Source organism: Carassius gibelio, chromosome B25, assembly GCF_023724105.1.
Source record: "Carassius gibelio isolate Cgi1373 ecotype wild population from Czech Republic chromosome B25, carGib1.2-hapl.c, whole genome shotgun sequence".
NCBI lineage: Eukaryota > Metazoa > Chordata > Actinopteri > Cypriniformes > Cyprinidae > Carassius > Carassius gibelio.
In genome coordinates, this window is record NC_068420.1 from 18,188,328 (window position 1) to 18,206,795 (window position 18,468).

Sequence of the window (18,468 nt, forward strand, 5' to 3'; positions counted from 1 at the left end):
AGTCGAAAACGCTAGGTACGTTAACTTTCACTTAAGCTGGCAAAAGATCTCAGCTTCAGCGGAAATAGTGAAGAGCTAACTAATCTCTGCTTTATTAGAGTTTGCATATATATTTCTGTCGCAAATGTTAATCAGCCTTCAAAACACCCGGTAAAAGAGTCGTGCGATAACGTGCATAATCACTACGACACACCCTTTACGACATTAGTTCTGGCTTTTGTTCACACAGAGCTCGTTCCGGGACTGAACCCGGCAATGTTACTAGAGCCCCTTTCACACTGATTCTGGCAAATACATGGGTAAAGTGTTCCGGCAATTGTTCACGGGTCGCTAGATTTTGCACTTTCACACTGCCAGTGATTACCTGGGATATGTGCGTGCTTTCACACACAACCCGTAAAGATCCCGTAACGACACGTGACATCAGGGCGTGACGTTTAATGTATGAGTCGAAAACGTTAGGCACGTTATACTTTCACTGAAGCAAGCGAACGATCTCGGTGTCAGCCCGGAAAGTGAGGAACTAACTGATCTCTGCTTCATTACAGTTTGCACATATTTTTTTTGTCGCAAACGTTGATCTTCCTTCAAAACAGCTGGTAAAAGAGTCACGCGATAATGCACGGCATTGGATCTGTCTTTTGTTCACACAGCGCTTGTCCCAGGATTGAACTCGCAATGTTACTAGGTCCCTGACCTGGGTTCAATGCCGGAATCAATCCCGGGACCTGTTTGCTTTCACACAGAAGGCGACCCGGCAATGTTCTGGCAATTTGCAGGGTCCGACGTGCAGTGTGAAAGGGGCTTAGGTCACCAATCCAGGATCCATCCTGGAATCAATCTCTGGACATGTTTGCAATTACGCAGGAGGCGACCGGGCAATTTTCCAGGACCAACGTGCAGTGTGAAAGGTACTTAAGTCAGCCTCACTGATGGACCAGTTGAATGTTGGACAGCTGATCACTACACTGGACCTGTGGTCACTCTGGATAAAAACATCTGCTACATTGTTGGAGTGCTGACCTAGCAGTTAGTGCACATGTTCTGACATGTTGAGCTATGGTGTTGCTTATGCAAGTAATGTGAGTTTGAACCTGATTCTGTCTTTTCCAAAATCCATTCCCTACTTTTCTCACCAGTGTTGAGAACGTCTTGTTAAAAAGAAATTCTGCTGTCTTATGTTTAATAGAAAGTGTCAAACTTTTAATCACTTATTATTTATGATGTACCACAACCAATGCTGATAAGGTGAGAGGTGGGAAGGCAGAACACTAATGCTAGACTTGTGTGTTTGTTGGGAGGACAAGGTATTGACTAGTTTGGGTAGTTCTTGCGGATGTTTGCCCAGTAATTACCACTCCTGAGCTTCCCCTGAGACATCTCAGATTACAGAGCACAGGGAGGCATCAGAGTCATGCCTTGACATGTTCACTGGGTCAGATCAGGGATCATTTGCATAAACCATGCTCAGCTATGAGTCACAATATCAGACACATTCATTATATTTTCAGACACATTCATTATATTTTAGTTTACAGAAGCAACAAAAAAATTGGTTTGTTTTAAATAGGGACATATATAACCACAAGGTACAAGCGAGATTGTAGCTTCTATGCAGTATAATTAGGCATACAAACATTATTAAAATATTTGGGTTTACGATTTGTTCAAATCCTTAACCTTTAGTATTCAACTTGTCCTGCACTGTTTGGGTGACATCACAGATATTTTATTTATGCTTTTTCTTTTGAGGAATATTTAATCAGTATCAAGTCAACACTAAATACTGAATCGAAGTTGAAACAATGCTCAGTCAACCGTTAAACAATGCTGATTCAGAGAATCGATGCAATTCAATCAACATTAGAACCACACTTTAAATGCAGAAACAACACTGAAATAGACATGAAATTGATCATTAACCCTTTGCATGTTAAAAAACAGAGGAGGTATTCTTTTGTGCATGTTGAAGTGACATGCCTGGAATCCAACAGGGCTCACTGTCATATCATCAGGCTTTGAAATGCCCTTTGGCCAATGAAATCTAAGGTTTAAGAAGCAGAACTAACTGTTTCATAATAAAGAATTACAGTGCATGTATTAAGATTATCCAGTCTAACTATTTTGGATGAGTTAACCCTAAACTTTGATTTTACAACTGTTGATCGTTTTTATTTGAGGACTGCCATAAATAATGTTTGTCACATAGTTATTTGTAACTTATAAAACATTATATTCTTCTTGTAAACTTCATATACTGTATAGGGACCAATTCTCAACATTAAGTGAGCTGCTTATTAGCATGCCTATTATCAACATATTGGCTGTTTATTATGTGTTTATAAAGCACATATTCTACAAAAAAATGACTCATTTAATTCCAATACCTAACCTTAACAACTACCTTACTAACTATTAATAAGCAGCATATTAGCAGTTTATGAGACAAAAGTCAGAGTTAATGGTTTGTTAATAACGAGAACTGGACCTTAACATAAAGTGTGACCAAAATGTTCCATATTTCCGAGCAGCTTTGATGCCTAATTTATGGTTAAAATTACTTTTTATTATAAAAAATTACCTGTGTGACACAGTAAATGATTCATTAGCGGTTCAGGGTTTAAAGTTTTCAGTTTGAAGGTGTGGTGGAGCTGTTATTTTATCTATTTTATTATCTATTTATTGTCTTCTATTCTAGTACACATATCTAAAAATCCTTAAAATATCAAGAATGGTTTTCACAGCAATTATGTCTAAAATTAAGTCAATTTTCTTAGTAATCACAATGTGAATGGCCGCCTTGCTCAGCTGGGAATTGAAGTGGGGACCATCTTGCTATGAGGCATTGAAAATGTTTAATTTGTAAAATGTTTTCGGTTTAAGCTTTATACATTTTTTCTCGAGTGTCCCACCAAATGTTCCACCAAACCCCCATGTCTTCTTCTACCATGATGCCCTGCCTGTCTGCTTCCGACAGACTGTTGTGACCTTTTTTGAAAAAAAAAATCCAGCCTCCTTTAACAGGGTGGGTCATGACTGTCTGGATTGAGCTTGTCAGGTCTTGTTCCAGAACAAGTGACTTCAAATGCAGAGCGACCTGCTGCGATGCCTGCAAGGAAAAATACACGATCGGCAGATACACAGTCATGCTAGCACACCCACAACAAAAAAACAACAGTGCAACCTTTCTCTGTTGTGACAAGTATTTAAAAGGATAAAGTGTACTTTATCAGTTGTTGTGAATCATATGTTGACAGGGTTCTGAGAAAAGGATATATATATATATATATATATATATATATATACATATATATATATATACATATATATATATATATATATATACATATATATATATATATATATATATATATATATATATATATATATATATATATATATATATATATATATATATATATACAATTACCTTAACTTCAACAAAAATGTAAAAATAATATACAAATAATTCTAACTAATAAAAAAACGAATAATATCTTAACTAACACTGGTCTGTGATATTTAAAATAAAAGCATACAATTTGATGATCTATTTTTACAATAGAGGCCTATTCCGGGTCATTGTCCCGTACTGAAAGAGACATCAAAGAACCTCAGGAGAATCTGTGGAGGACTTGAAAGGGCTTCTAAGCACTTGGTCTTTGATAAGTTGACAGGATGATTTACAAATGGATGGAATTCAACTCTTAGGTATTCTACATAGACCAGTTCAAGGAAATGCCACAGAGTCTTCAAAGAAGTGACCGTTGAAAGAGCCCTAGAGGAACATCTTAAGGTCTGCTGGGATCTCTTGCACTCTAATGCTCACATTCTTGAATCTACCACAAAAAGGAGTTTAGCACTGTATGTATCTGTAATTATATTGTTACCTATACCTATATTGGATATATCATATACACACAGTTATTTAAAACCTAAAGCACTTCTTTCATTAGCTCCTATACTGTATACATTACTGTGCAAGACTGAAAGTAATTGGAGGAGAGATGCTGAAAATTCATGGTAAACACAACAGCAAGATTGAAACCGTACTTTTTTTTACTGTAAGCATTTGTGGTTGTGTATTACACAGTAAGAAAAAAAAATCCAACCATGTTAAGTTGTGTGTAGATGTGTATTTATAGGCCTGTTCTAAAGCCATGATTGGTTGGTGTTTAGTAAAGCAGTAAGTGTTTTCACATAGGAGAAGTAAGTGTGAAGCACTGATGAATTACTGTGGCGTTTTGATCGGTTGTGTTTGAAAAAGGAAATCAACATACTTCCTGTTAGATTTTGGTGTGTTATATAGAGAATGGTGTGTTGTCTTTTGCAAAAAGTGTTTTATGAAATTGAAAAGCCAACAATTAGTGTATGGTAAGTTTCCGAAATTATGTGATTTTGTGTCTAAGCAGTTAAAAAAAATCCATTCAGCATGTTCTCATAGCTCCAATAGTAGTGAATGATGTTAGCAACATTAAGGTTGAGGGTTTGATTGACAGGTAGTTCATGAAAAGATCTCTTGTAAACAATGCATGTTGATTTGGTCAGAAACATGCTCTAAGAATTGCATATCAACAGCAAAACCCTCTAATCCCAGTTGTAATGATGTATAATGTGGAGGAACTTCTGCCCAAAGCAGCTTATAGTGCACTTATTTTAGGGACAATCCAACTGGAGTAACTTGAGTGCCTTACTCAAGGGAACAGTGCTGATAGCTCAAGGATTGCATCTTGCAGGATCCTTCAACCCTTTGTTGAAAGCCCAGAACTGACCTCACTACACCAGGAAATGTTATGTTGTGGGACTGTGGGATAGAGGTATGATTTCCTGGGTGTATCTCAATGCAGCATGTCAGGACAGGCCTATGAACTCAACATGCAAGTGAAATTAAGTTATGCAACATAAGACTAGATTAAAATAACATGGTGATCTAATCAACAAATGGCATTATTTTTGGTATGGATCAGTGAAGTCAATCTGTTGGGATTGAGTCTGTGTGTGTTCTTGTGGGGCAATTAGCTAAAAAGAGCTGCCATGATTAGCTCCACACTGAATCCTTACATATTTATGACTCACCGTTGACTGTGGTTCTGCATCCAAATTCACATATTGGTAGGCATCGCATTTGATGAAGAACTTGCTTTGTGGACATACTACAACTTCCACATTGGCATTGTCATGTGATCTACAAAATCATCTGTCACTGTTCCATGGTATTTATGAATATGACAACTATGGTTTCATGTCTGGATATGCACTTCAGAATATTGGGAGATGTAGTTGGTTATAGCTGCAGTCGGTAACTTTTGACACTCTAGCGGTTAATAAACAGAACTGCTTGCGTGTTGCGGAAGGACATCGTAGCCGGAACTACTTTTCTCTGTTTATGTCTATGAAGAATCACAAAGGTACTGGGTTACTCCGCCGCGGTACCCCCGAAGCAATCTAAAATAGTCTGAATATAAACACTTATTATAGGTGCACCCTAGTGATTCAGGACAAGCCAAAAACATGGATGGAAAATGGATTCATGGTGGACTCACTTATTATATACATTTTGTATACTTTGAACACAAAAAAAGTTACGGACCGCAGCTCTGATTGGTTGTTTCTTATCGGGAGTGGTGTTTAAGTGTTTATATTCGGACTATTTTAGATTGCTTAAGGGGTACCGCGGCGGAGTAACCCAGTACCTTTGTGATTCTTCATAGACATAAACAGAGAGAAGTAGTTCCGGCTACAATGTCCTTCCGCAACACGCAAGCAGTTCTGTTTATTAACCACTAGAGCGTCAAAAGTTACCGACTGCAGCTTTATCCAGGAGTTTTTTTTATTTGTGTGTGTACTGTTTTTTGAATGCTGGCACTTGCTATGTTTCAATCACCCTGAATGTGGCAATGCATTTGGCAAATAAATTCCTTCATGCGCATCAAAAGGTCATGTGAATTTGCCCAATGGGACAGCATAACCTGACCAACCAGCGGGCTGATATCATTGCACAGCATCTGAAATGTTGTTATGGCCATTCTGAAATGCCTGGGCAAAGTCTGTCATCAAAGTATTTCTGTTTAATTGCCTGCCAGAACTGTTACACAATTGCGTTCCCAAACAGCATGCATCCACCTCCGAAAGCAATGACCGCATTTATTCTGTTTTGTCTATTTGCTCAAGGCACAAGTCATTTTTTATGTATGAAAATTATTATATTCAGTGGCTTCTTCTACTTTTCTTTGTGATATTTAGAGTCAGTTTATCAGGAAGTGATACGTCAAATGGACACGTCAAATGGAAATAGTGATTATTCTAATAATCTAATAAAAAAAAGTACATTTCGCAACTTTGAAAGAAAACTTGGCTACTGACATGAAAGCAAATTGTAACCTCTGGGTTTCAGTCCATCATCTCAGACTCTTTTGTTGACGTTGATGTGTTTTGAGAAACCCTTTCTGATCCTCTCGACTAATGGGGAAATAAATCTTTTGCTGGTTTTGTGATCTAATACATGGTAAGGTTGTTTAATTTTTCAAATCCATCAGTGAGAATAAAGGAACTAGTTTTCACCCTTTCATCTTGCTTCCGTCACATTTCCTCCTTCTTGCTACTTCTTGTCTTCTGTTTAATCCTCCGCTTGCAGTTGGCGTCATGGACAGCTGCATTGGGTACGATAAACAAGACCCTGCCACCTCGGGCACAGCTGTGGGGGTGTAGTATGTACAAAAATGTATGTGCTGGGGGTGGGGATGGTGGACTGAACTTGTATGCGATTGTAATACAATCTTACACTTTTTCCAAGACCTGAGACATGCGGATAGCAGCAGATAGGTGTTAGAAAGGCAAGACTGACCCTGACATTGCCCAGCCTGTTTTAGTTCATCCCCAACCCTCTTCTGGTTCCTTTCAGAGCTTCTTTTGGCTCATTAACACTGTCTTTCAAATTAGGTTGAATATTTGACTTGATCAGCTTGAGTCAACGTGCCACCAAGTAGAGGTCTACCCATATTGCATACCACTGGGGAAATATCTAATGTAGACCCAGATGGTTGTGACTCATCTAGAACTGACATTGGCTATCAACATACATGAGTATGAAAGTATTTTTACATTCTTATTAGCGCCCACATCCCATGCTGGCTGTCACTAGTTTGAGTGAAACACAGGTTGCATTGGTGCCATGACCCAGATGGTTGTGAGTATAATGAAGGCTAGCAGGAAAGAGCTGTGCAGGTAAAACCTCACTCCCTTGGCCTCAAGAGGTGCACTAGCAACTGTCGCTAGAGGCTTCTGTTGTTAAGCATCCTTGTTAGTGCTTACCTCCTATACTGGCTCTCACTGGTTTGAGTGGAACTGTTTGCAGTGGTGCCATGACCCAGATGGGGGTGAGTGTAATGGAGACTGATTTATAAGATTGTATATTGAGATTATAATGGCATGGCAAGGCAAGGCAAGGCAATTTATTTCTAAAGCACGATTAAAAACAACAAGTTGACCAATGTGCTGTACAGATTCTAAAAACATAAATAAGCAAACAACATATACAGAAAAATAAAATAAATAAATAATAATAATAAAAACATTTCCCAAATAACGACATTTAACTGAATAGCAGATGAGTTTTTTAAAGAGGGAGAATTAGGAGGAAATAGAGGATTTGGCATTTTTCAATGAATGTATTAAATAGGGGTGGTAATTTAACGCATTAATTAGATTAATTAATTATGGAGAAAAATAACGTGTTAAAAAATGTATGCATGTAATGCACTTGCCCTCTCCAGACCCATGTGGATCATCTGCTATTTCATACAGTCGACTGATGACTAATATGAAGCAGAGCAACAACTCACTGTGTGATGGAGCCTAGAGAATATCCCTAAAATTCAAGATAATTTGCAAAATGCCTCTGTTTGAAATTTTGTCTCATATTTATATCACATAGTTAAAGGGGGGGTGAAATGCTCATTTTCACTCAATATCCTATTAATCTTGAGTACCTATAGAGTAGTACTGCATCCTTCATAACTCCAAAAAGTCTTTAGTTTTATTATATTCATAAGAGAAAGATAGTCTGTACCGATTTTTCCCGGAAAAACTCGAGCGCCTAGAGGCGTGACGTGTGGGCGGAGCTAAAGAATCACGAGCGCGAGTAGGATTTTGTGTTGAGCGAGTCTGGAAGCTGTGACACAGATCAGAGGCTGAAATTTAACAAGAGCAGCATCAGCAAAGGCTTCTCTATGTGGTATGTACTGAAACTGTATATATTTGCTTAGCGGTTTTGGAAAATGACTAAGTTCCACTTTGTCGTCTTTTTTTTTTTTTTTTTTTTTTTTTTTAAGCTGTACATGTGGAAAGTGCAGTTTGATAACAACATCGCATGTTGTTTACTTGATGTGCTTACGCGCTGATAGCTAAGTTAACAACACAGAGATATTTGAAGCAGTTTTACTCACCGCATGCGGTTCCAACACACGATCGTGACCCTTTTTCGTTGGGATTGCATTATCCTTAAGAAATAAACGATGTGCAAATCCATCGTCAACCTGGGCCTTGTTTGTAAAACAAGCATCTTCGAAATGCAGGGAACAAACACAAACACTTGCAAAACTCCGTTGATGCTCTGTAAAAATAAACTCCATCCACTGGTCCCTTAATGCTGTTTCTCTTTTGGTAATCTGTGCAGGGTTGTCTTGCCCTGGCAACCAAAAACACACTCCTTTTGTGACACTTCGCGACGCTCTCGCTCTGATCAGTGATTGTCTGTGCATTGCCTCTCTCTGCTCTGCTCTACGGGAGCGCGCGCTCTTCCGGCAGACGTGCCCTTAGGACCCATATAAGGAAATTCCGCTCCATCTAACGTCACACAGAGCCATACTCGAAAAAAACTTTCCGAAACTTGTGACAAACCGGAAGGAGTATTTTTGGAACAGAAATACTCCTTCAAACGTACAACTTAATTTTTGAAACTTTGTCCATGTTTAGCATGGGAATCCAACTCTTTAACAGTGTAAAAAACTCAGTATGCATGAAATAGCATTTCACCCCCCCTTTAAGAAATATCACACGAGCTGTAGGCTAAGTGTAATATCATACGAGCACAGATGTGATACTCATCTTATACAACAGTTCATTAAGAAGTTAATATTGTGTTATTTTAGACACAATGTTGCATGTTTTGCTCAATTTTGCCAACCAGAAGATAAAGACAAAGCAGAATTGTTCATCACCAAGCAACCCACAGAGGCATTTCATTTCTTAATCCACATTTTGAATGAATTTGGTGAACCATTTGGCGCATTGAACCATCGGCCATAGTCGCGTTGGATTTGAAGTGATGCTGCACAAACCAATCGGTGTACGACATCAAAGTACCACGAGAGAGATTCAAAAGTATAAGTAGCCGTATGCTCTATAAAGCTCTTGTGGCTCTTTGATGTGACACACCGATTGATCTGATGGTGATGATCCGCTTCAAGTCGAACAAGCCTAATGATTCAATGAACCATTAATAAAGAACCATTTACTTATTTGAACGAATCAAATGAATGAATAAATGACTCGATGACTTAATTATTAAGACATTTACCACCACTTACTGCCAGTTTTCATTTATTATTTCATTTATATATCATTTCATTAAATAAATAATTGAATATTTTCATAGTAATAATAATAAAATTAAGAAAAAAAAATATTAAAGTTATAGTTCACCCAACCAAAAATGACAATTCTGTCATCATTTTCTCACATGGTCCAAAAGAGTATATGTAATAAATTATATCAAACAAAATATTTCTTGCTGAACTTACTTTTTGTAATCTCTGTTTGATGCTTTGCACAACAATGACTTTAAATGATCTTTCCAGAGTAATTTCTCCAAATTTGATGTGAAATTAATTAGATTAATTAATCACCACATCCTGTAATTAATTAGATAAAAATATGTAATCGCTTACCAGCTCTAGTATTAAATTATTATTATTTTTTATTATCATGGTACTTATGTTAATACATTTATAGGTCAACTAAAATTCATTCGCCCACAATAATTTCAGAGCGCATCACCACATAACTGACAAGCAGCAAGCATAATAAAAGATTAGCTTACTCCATATTGAAAATGATTCTATTAAACAATTAATAGGCCTATAATTAAAATTATTAGCAGTCTAAATAACTTAAATTATCCATTCTGCACCATGAACTGGAGGTAAGCAAACTATTTGATAGCGATGAAAATGATAAAGATCTCCCCTTTTTCATTTTCTTTCTTGCTGCATTAAAGATAAAATGGTTTCATTTCTGTTTTTGCGCCGTGAGGGCAAAAGACCAGATACATATGCCTAACCCTCAATGTTCCCTCAAGATCCATGGCACTTTCTTTTCTTGAAAGGCCAGTAGAAAAAAAAGACAGGAAATCAAGCTACTAATACTCAAACTTACAGTATTCCTCTCTGTGCCCACTAGCTCAATGTTCTAGTAACCTTAGATTTTTATAGGTTGAGATTTGAAATGAAAACATTAAGTGCATCCCTTATGTGCCATTTTGTGTCCACACTGCAAAATGAAGTGAGGTTGTACTGCAGCCGTCTTTAGTTAGCAGCCGATGCTAATCCGTATGCTAACTCATAAAAATGGGATATCCTCAAATCAATCCACTATGCTGGGGTTTCTTTGGGTTAATTTGATCCTCAAAGTCCACAGTCCTGCAGGGTTTGGGTTACACACCTGTACAAGTTAATCAAGATAATCAGGATTACTAGAAAGTTACAGGCCAAGTGAACTTGATCGGGGCTGGAGCTAAACTCAGAAAAGGTCTTCGAGTTGTGTTGGTGTATGTCCTGGATACCACTGAATCTGGGTGGAATGTGAACTTTTAAAAAGCTTGATTTTTTTCCAGGTTTGATTTTACTATTGACCATGGGAAGGATACCATTTCTGTTTCCCATGCAGACTCTTATATCAAATAACAGTCTGTTCTTGAAAACTCTCCCATAAGAGTTATTTCATTGTCTGCACACTACAGTGATTGTAGCAACAGAACTGCGCCAAACATCCCATTACACTCTCTTTGGGGAGGTTCAAGTGGAAAGGAGACTTAGTATAATCCCAGACTTCCATCTGAACTGTATTTAATAGCTCTTGAGGTCATATGTATTGAATTTACAGGATCACTTGGCATTTCAATTTAACAACCTGCCCAGACCTTCATTCATTTTCATTCACATTCATCCCGCCAAAGAATAGACAGGCTATTGTATCTCGGATACAATGGAGCACATCCTCTGCGGCCGGACCCCTAATGTGCAAATTCCTCCCACGCTTTCACTGTTACAGTCCAGCCGAGCCCAAGTTAAACAGTGGCAACATAAATCATGAATTCATAAGAAAAGCCACAGCTGCTCCTAGCACAGGTGCATGACATTCCCAACCACGGGACAGGATAAAGTGTCGGAAGAGGAAATGAGGTAGTGGCTTGCTTGCTGATTGCATGTGGGTGCGAGCACATGTGCATTCATCTGTGAAATAGACAATTACTGCCCCAGGTAATAATACTTCACCAAAGTCTGTGCACGGCCGACCTATTTTTAGTAATATCATTGCATTTTCTCTGGGGGGACAAGACTAGTCATCAGTCATCAGTTTGATCAGGGGGTTTCCGTGACTAGGTAACACTCAAATACGCCCCGTTTAAAGTTTGCATTACTTAATTCCTGGAAACCAGGACACTGAAATGCTGAGCAATAAGAAGTCAAACATACTGAAAAAAGCTTGTGCCAGGGACTTTCCAGCCAGAGTCGTAATGCTTTTTTCAACGAACTTGAGCTTGACTGTAAAAGTGCAAATGATTGTAATTTTACCTCTGAGAGATTTTGTTTTACTTTCTCACTCTCGTTCTCTCTCTCTCTCTGGCTTTCAGGACAGCTGCAGAATATGATACATTTATGCTGTAATTTTTTAAGAGGTGTTATTAAAAATTACCACATTTTGGGAAACAGGATAGAGTCACTCAGTATATTTGGACACTTAAGCTGTATGTACACGGTTTGAAATTCAATATAAATATATATAATTAAATAAGTTTTGCAGAAACTGAAACATGAAAATTATATATATCAAAATTCTGAAAAAAAAAAGACTCAAGCTGACCATATATATATATATATATATATCTTTTTTCATTATAATTTTGAAAATTTAACTGGAAAAATCTATAAAACGGTATTAAACACAATAAAATACTTAATAAATAAAATAATAATAGTAATAAAAGATTAATGGATTTAAAATGGACTTAAAATTCGTATTCTCAGTATTTTTTACTAAATAAATTTTGTGTCCTAATTTTCATAAATATACTAAACAAAATGATTCCTAAATAACAGTAAAAATAACAGTAAAAATGTGTGCACTTTTAAGTAAAATGCATAATAAATGAATAAAACCACATGTAATTTGCGCACTGAACATTTTTTAATAAATAATCCCAGTAAAATTCTTAGGAAAAAAATGAAAATCGAAAGATTTACCAAAATTGGTATTGTTTACTAAATACTCAAAACACTGCAATAGTACCTCGTACCTAAATATCTTTTAAAAACTAAATATGTAAAAAAAAAAAAAAAAATCCAGATTTCCTTGAAATTTGATCTCACAGGAAGGAACTTGTCAAGTCTTTGTCAACTGATTTTAAATATCAGTCAGCGTCTGTGTGGCTTTGAATGTTTCAGATGCCTGAAGCCAAACATTCAGGTTATGTACGCACAGACCAAAGAGAATTGGAGCCCTGCTAAAAAGAAAAACGGACAGGGCGCATTACAGCTAAAAGGACACAATACCTCTCTATACACACAAACATTTCACTCCCACAACAGACGACAGACTCCTGTTGCGAGCGCACTTGCATGCCACTCTGGAGTCACATTCTTTCACCGGGTCTCTGATTGGCTGTTTTTAACTCGTCCGGTCACAGGTGAATAATGAGAGGCAGGACTCAAGTGAGGGCTCACCTGACTGTGAGGGCAAATTCCCAAAAAATGATCAAATATGGTAAATACTGACAGTCACATACAAGTGGGCTCCTAAATGAAAAGACGTTGCCATAAAAATGGTGTATTTATTTTAATCTAACTGAAGAATGAATTGAGTCATGCTGTGATGACAGTTGTAAAGATAATGCCATCATTTTATATATATATATATATATATATATATATATATAATAAATTAATTAAAGGCACGCACATACAAGATGGTGGACTTGTGTTAAAACTTTCTAGTGACCATCTCTGATTAATTTCAAAGGGAAAATATCGGTTTGGTCTAAATTAAAGGGAGGTAAAGTTTTCTCAAGGATCAGCGAGTCGTCATATGATTGAGCACTACACAATGACTTCGGCCTGCAGTGATGATTCATGAGGATATGTCAGTTTTAAGATCAAACAAGCGACTGGTGGGTGCAGCTTATCTTTTAGATATGGGACGAAAGATACATATCCGCTGTAAACCCAACCCTAAGTATACAACACTCCGGTTCCACCGGCATGACTGTGAAGTTTGATGTTCAAGAGTGTTTGTTGGAGACACAGACCATTGTGTCTCTGTATAATGCCAATGGTAACAAGAATTATTTGGACAATGTCATATGACATTGTCCAAATAATTCTTGTTACTACTGGCATTATACGGTGACACGGTGGAGGAACAATATATATATACAGAGCTGGGTAGTAACGGATTACATGTAATCTGGATTGCGTAATCAGATTCCAAAACTCAAGTACTTGTAATTAGAGTAAGCTACTTTTTAAAATACTCATAATCAGACTACAGTTACTTTTTTATGGATTACATCATTACATATTATTTACACAATGGTAATAAGTTGTTCACAATTCATTGATTCTCCTAAATTTCCTTCTTTCTTGCTTTTTTAGTCTTTTTTCCAAATTCATGTTTGCAGTTAGCTATTTTTGTTTTTTTGTTTCATTGATACATGCATATGCACTTCTAGTGTTTTATTAGATTAAATATTTAACCTGGCAGTGATATTGCTGTGAATTTCATGTTTTTCAATATTGTTTTTTGTAGTGTAGCTGTTTTCTAAATTTACTTAATTATAAGTAATTCTTTATAAGTTTTATTCAGTGTTACTAGCAAACACTAACAGCAAGGCACAATAGTGTTAGTATTTTGTAAGTATTTACTGTCCATACATTGACCTTGAAAAAAAGAAAATTGGCTCTTGTTGGTGAATTAAATATATTTTGTGGAATATATTTTTTCTTTGTATATGTCAAAATAGTACAAGATTCGGTTAATTCACTATATGTGCTAACAAATAAGGGTTAGCACAAATGTAATCCAAAAGTAATCTGATTACATTACCAAAAATGTGTAATCTAAGAGATTTTATTACTGACTACAAATTTTGTCATGTAATCTTATTCACAATTCATAGGTAATCTACCCAGCTCTGTGTGTGTGTATATATATATATATATATATATATATATATATATATATATATATATATATATATATATAAATATATATATATAATATTTAATACATAAAGTTAACAAAATTGTATTCTGAATATTTTTAATTAAATTATCTTATTTAAAAAAATCTATTTGAAAAATTCTCTAAAATGTTTATTTTTTATTTAACATTAAATGTTTCACAAATATTATTATTATTATTATTATTATTATTCATAATAACAAAAAGTTTAATGGAATTTAAATGGATTTAAAATTTGTGTCCTAAATATTTCTTTACTAAATACACTTCATTAAATAGTTCATAAAAGAAATGTGTTCTAATTGTCCTATACTAAATACATGCTTCATAGAAAAAAAAATTACTGAAAAAGCTGTCCATTTTTTATTTAATAAACTAAATAAAATGCATAATAAGTAAAAACAAGTCATTTGTGCTCTCCATATTTTTAAAATAAATAATCACAATACAAATCTTGAAAATAATAATATGAAAATTCCAAATTTGTATTTTCTTTTATTAAACGCACAAAAACACTTCAATAGAAATGTGTGCCCTAAATATCTAAATAATAAATACACTTAATGAAATACTTCAAATCTTAATTTTCCTAAATATGCTAAATCAAATGCTTATTGAAAAGCAAACATGTCTAGTTTTATTATAATGTCTCTTGAAAACATTTGAATCCCCTAAATAGTAAAAGCGAGTACTCGAGGCCAAGCTGTATTTTGAATGTGATTGTAGCTTAATGCTGTTTAGATATTCATAATATATCAGATCTATGTGTACATTTTCAACCTTAAAAAATGATATATAGGCCTAGTCTAGAAGTGATTTAGCCTCATATCTGTAATCTCAGGTGTTGGATCCAAAAATCATAGACGTGCCAATGTCATAAGAATCCAATCTTACTCACAGTTTTTATCTGAAACGAGTCATAACAATAAAACTCAATAAGGACCTTAAATAGCGATGACATATGCTGGGTTTATGGTCCCGGGTTATAAATGTCATGAGAGAATACCTGTATTATCAGTTATTTTGAGCCTTCAATGCATTAGATCTGATAAGAAATATCATTTGGATATAGTAAATATGGGTTTTATAAGAGTTCTAATGCTGTTGGACACACATTTATAACGTAATGATGAGCTGTTTCCTGTAATGGCATGACTCATTGGATCTCAGCTTGATAAGACAGCGGCGTTTATTCTAGTTTGGGTGGATCACACATCTTATAATCTACGCCTCCGCCGGTTCATAAGGGCAGATGTGAAGATTACAGCTGCAATAAAGCTTCAAAAGGAGCCGAAGGAACACCATCCTGGTCTTGTGACCCAATTGAAGGATTTTTTTATGGAAATGTTAGCGTGTAATAAACGTTGTCAGCGGGTGCGGCTCACAACACTGTGCCATACAACAGCTCCATTGAGATATTCATCTGACGCACAGTGACGCCACATTTCTCAATGAACAAGTCACTTCCACTACAAGCCACTCTCCACTCCCTAAAAACGAACAAAAGCACAAAATACCACTGCAAAGGCAAGTCTTCCACAAATGCTATATATTTTTCGTATTGTATAGGTTTTAACTATTGCATAAGGACTACAGGTTTAGTGCATAGCCACGTTATGACATGAAAATGTTAAATTTTCAGAAATAACTGAAGATGTTTTGGCGGAACGCTTTCGTAAACTCATTACTTTCTAAATAAAGCCCAAATACAAACTCTGTTTTATGCAAATTTATTTAAATAAATACATACATAGATTGTGAAATAACTTAGTACAACATTGGTATTTGCAGCATTCCTTTGTAAAAAATAAATAGATACATTTCCATGTGGATATCCGCAGCCTGATGGAGGCGCTGGAGAACGTTCAGGGTTCAGTCTTGAGTGTTTTTTAGGGTTCTGCTCGTTGAAATCACCGCAGGTTTGATCCGAAGACCTTCAGGGAGCAGCTCCGCGACCGTCCAGACTCGGAGCACACGGGCTCCTTTCAGACACCGCTTTGGTCCAAGCTTCCAGATTCAGTTCATTGGATCTCTAAATGAATCAAAAAAGGAGGAGAATTCAGTAATTCAGGTTTTCCTCTGGAAAACGATTGCTAGCTTGAATACAGGTCTAAACCATATTCTGATTATGTCAAACAAGTACTCGTACTAAAGTACTAAAGATAAAAACCATCTTTGTTCAATAAACATCCACATTTCAATGGCACACCCTTACAAATAAAGTGGTTTTCACCAGTTGAGGTTCTCCAAAGAACCCTTTAGAACATTTCATAATCATTCAAGAACATTTGAATAATCTAAAGAACCTTTTGCGGAATGAAAAGGTTCCGTGGATCTTTGTGGAACAACCACTGATGCCAGTAAAGAACCTTTATTTCTGAGTGTTTGCAGTTGGTTTCTCACCATGTTGGGCTTGGACTGGAAACATCTCAAGGTGCTCTAGCTTTGCACCTCTCTTGCTGTCCCAGAGACGTGTTCTCCGATTCCTGTCGTGTTTTAAAGTCCTGAATGGCTTTTCTGTTCTGAAAGTCAATCAGAGCCATTGTGATGACTGCATTCCAGCAGTTCTCCTCGCCTGGGCACCTGAAGTCGATCTCTTTGTTGTCTGTTGTCACGATGGTGAAGTACACGAACTTCCCAGTGCGCTCCACACAGTCCACTTTCTTAATGGCCTGCAGCTTGAGCTCTTTGCTCTTGTTCTTCTTCTGGTTGTCCGTGTAGATGTTCAGGCTGTCCATGGTGAGGACGCAGGTCTTCCTCTTCCAGAGCTGGAGGAGGTTGTCGCTCCTCTTCTCCAGCTCACCTTCCTTCAGGATCTGGGAGATCTCGGAGCCCGTCATGGCGACGCTTTTGGTGATGCTCGGTTTCTGAACGAAGAGGCAGGAGTACGAGTGTCCCAGAGCCGAGTATCTCCGCTGAAGCCGCCGGCCGACGCTGTGCTTCTTCATGCGTGCGTAAAATCCAGGCAGACGCGAGTGAGATGCGGCGGAGACCGGCTCCGGCTTTAAAGACCGCGTTCTGCCCGGCCCTCGCGAGTGACGTCATCACAGCTGTCGGCAGGGCATGAATGGAAGCGCGTGGGCGATGAACACTTCACAGCTCTAACATGTCCGAGCTTAGATTCTCGTGTAATTCAAGTGATTTATAAAGAATCTGAATCGATCACAAAAACGTCATTATTCTAGAATAATATATAGGCCAATGTAATATAATAACATGCAGTCATTATTTAATTATTATTATTTATTTGTAATTATGTATTATGTAGTAATAAAATTGTACATATATTTAAATATAGAATACATTATTTTATTAGCAAACAAGCGTCTTGCTTTTCTTCTTCTTCTGAAATTACAGAAGGTGTTGTGTCAAAACCACAAAAAATCTTTAGAACACTTTTCTAAACATTTAAATGCTCAAATGCTATATTAATTTTAAATTGCAACCAACTGTTTAAGAAAAGTGCACAACCAAACTGTGATATAAAGAACAGTGTGCAATGTAAATACATTTATTTTTGTGCTATTTTTATTTATTTGTAGAATGAATAGTAAATATACTTTATTCATAAAAAAATAAAAAAAGATAGATTATAAAATAGACATCATCACATTAATTAAATGTTAAGATTTGCATATAACAAATGTGACAGACAGAGACAAGAAAAAATATTTTTCTGTAATATAAATATTAATATTCAATTTGGTCATAATGGTTATAAAGATATATAATAGGAGCTTACGTGTATGGAGAGGATTTATGGGTGTGATACATTATGAACTTTTACAACTGTTTTTCAAACTCAGACTTGAGTAACTTATTAATGAAGTAATATGAAGTATGTATGTTATATGAAGTCATTTTTCTTCCTATACATCTGGTCTTTGAAAGCAGCAGTTCCAGTAGTGTAATGAACTGAGAGGATCGTAAATGCTATCAAACATCCTTTGA

The 18,468-nt window shown here is 36.3% G+C and overlaps 1 protein-coding gene across 1 annotated transcript; it reads right to left on the reverse strand.

Moving 5' to 3' along the window:
* Nucleotides 1-16,231: 16,231 nt before the first annotated feature.
* On the reverse strand, nt 16,232-17,570 carry LOC128013826 (pleckstrin homology-like domain family A member 2). The gene is made up of 2 exons (XM_052597003.1): nt 16,921-17,570; nt 16,232-16,549 (listed from the first exon to the last, which is right to left on the reverse strand). The coding sequence occupies exon 1, from the start codon at nt 17,463-17,465 to the stop codon at nt 16,947-16,949; it is 519 nt and encodes a 172-aa protein (XP_052452963.1). The 5' UTR covers nt 17,466-17,570; the 3' UTR covers nt 16,232-16,549; nt 16,921-16,946.
* Nucleotides 17,571-18,468: the final 898 nt, after the last annotated feature.

What these genes read in the sequence shown, in the direction of transcription:
- LOC128013826 (XM_052597003.1), bottom strand. Translation starts at nt 17,465, where the DNA reads ATGAAGAAGCACAGCGTCGGCCGGCGGCTTCAGCGGAGATACTCGGCT.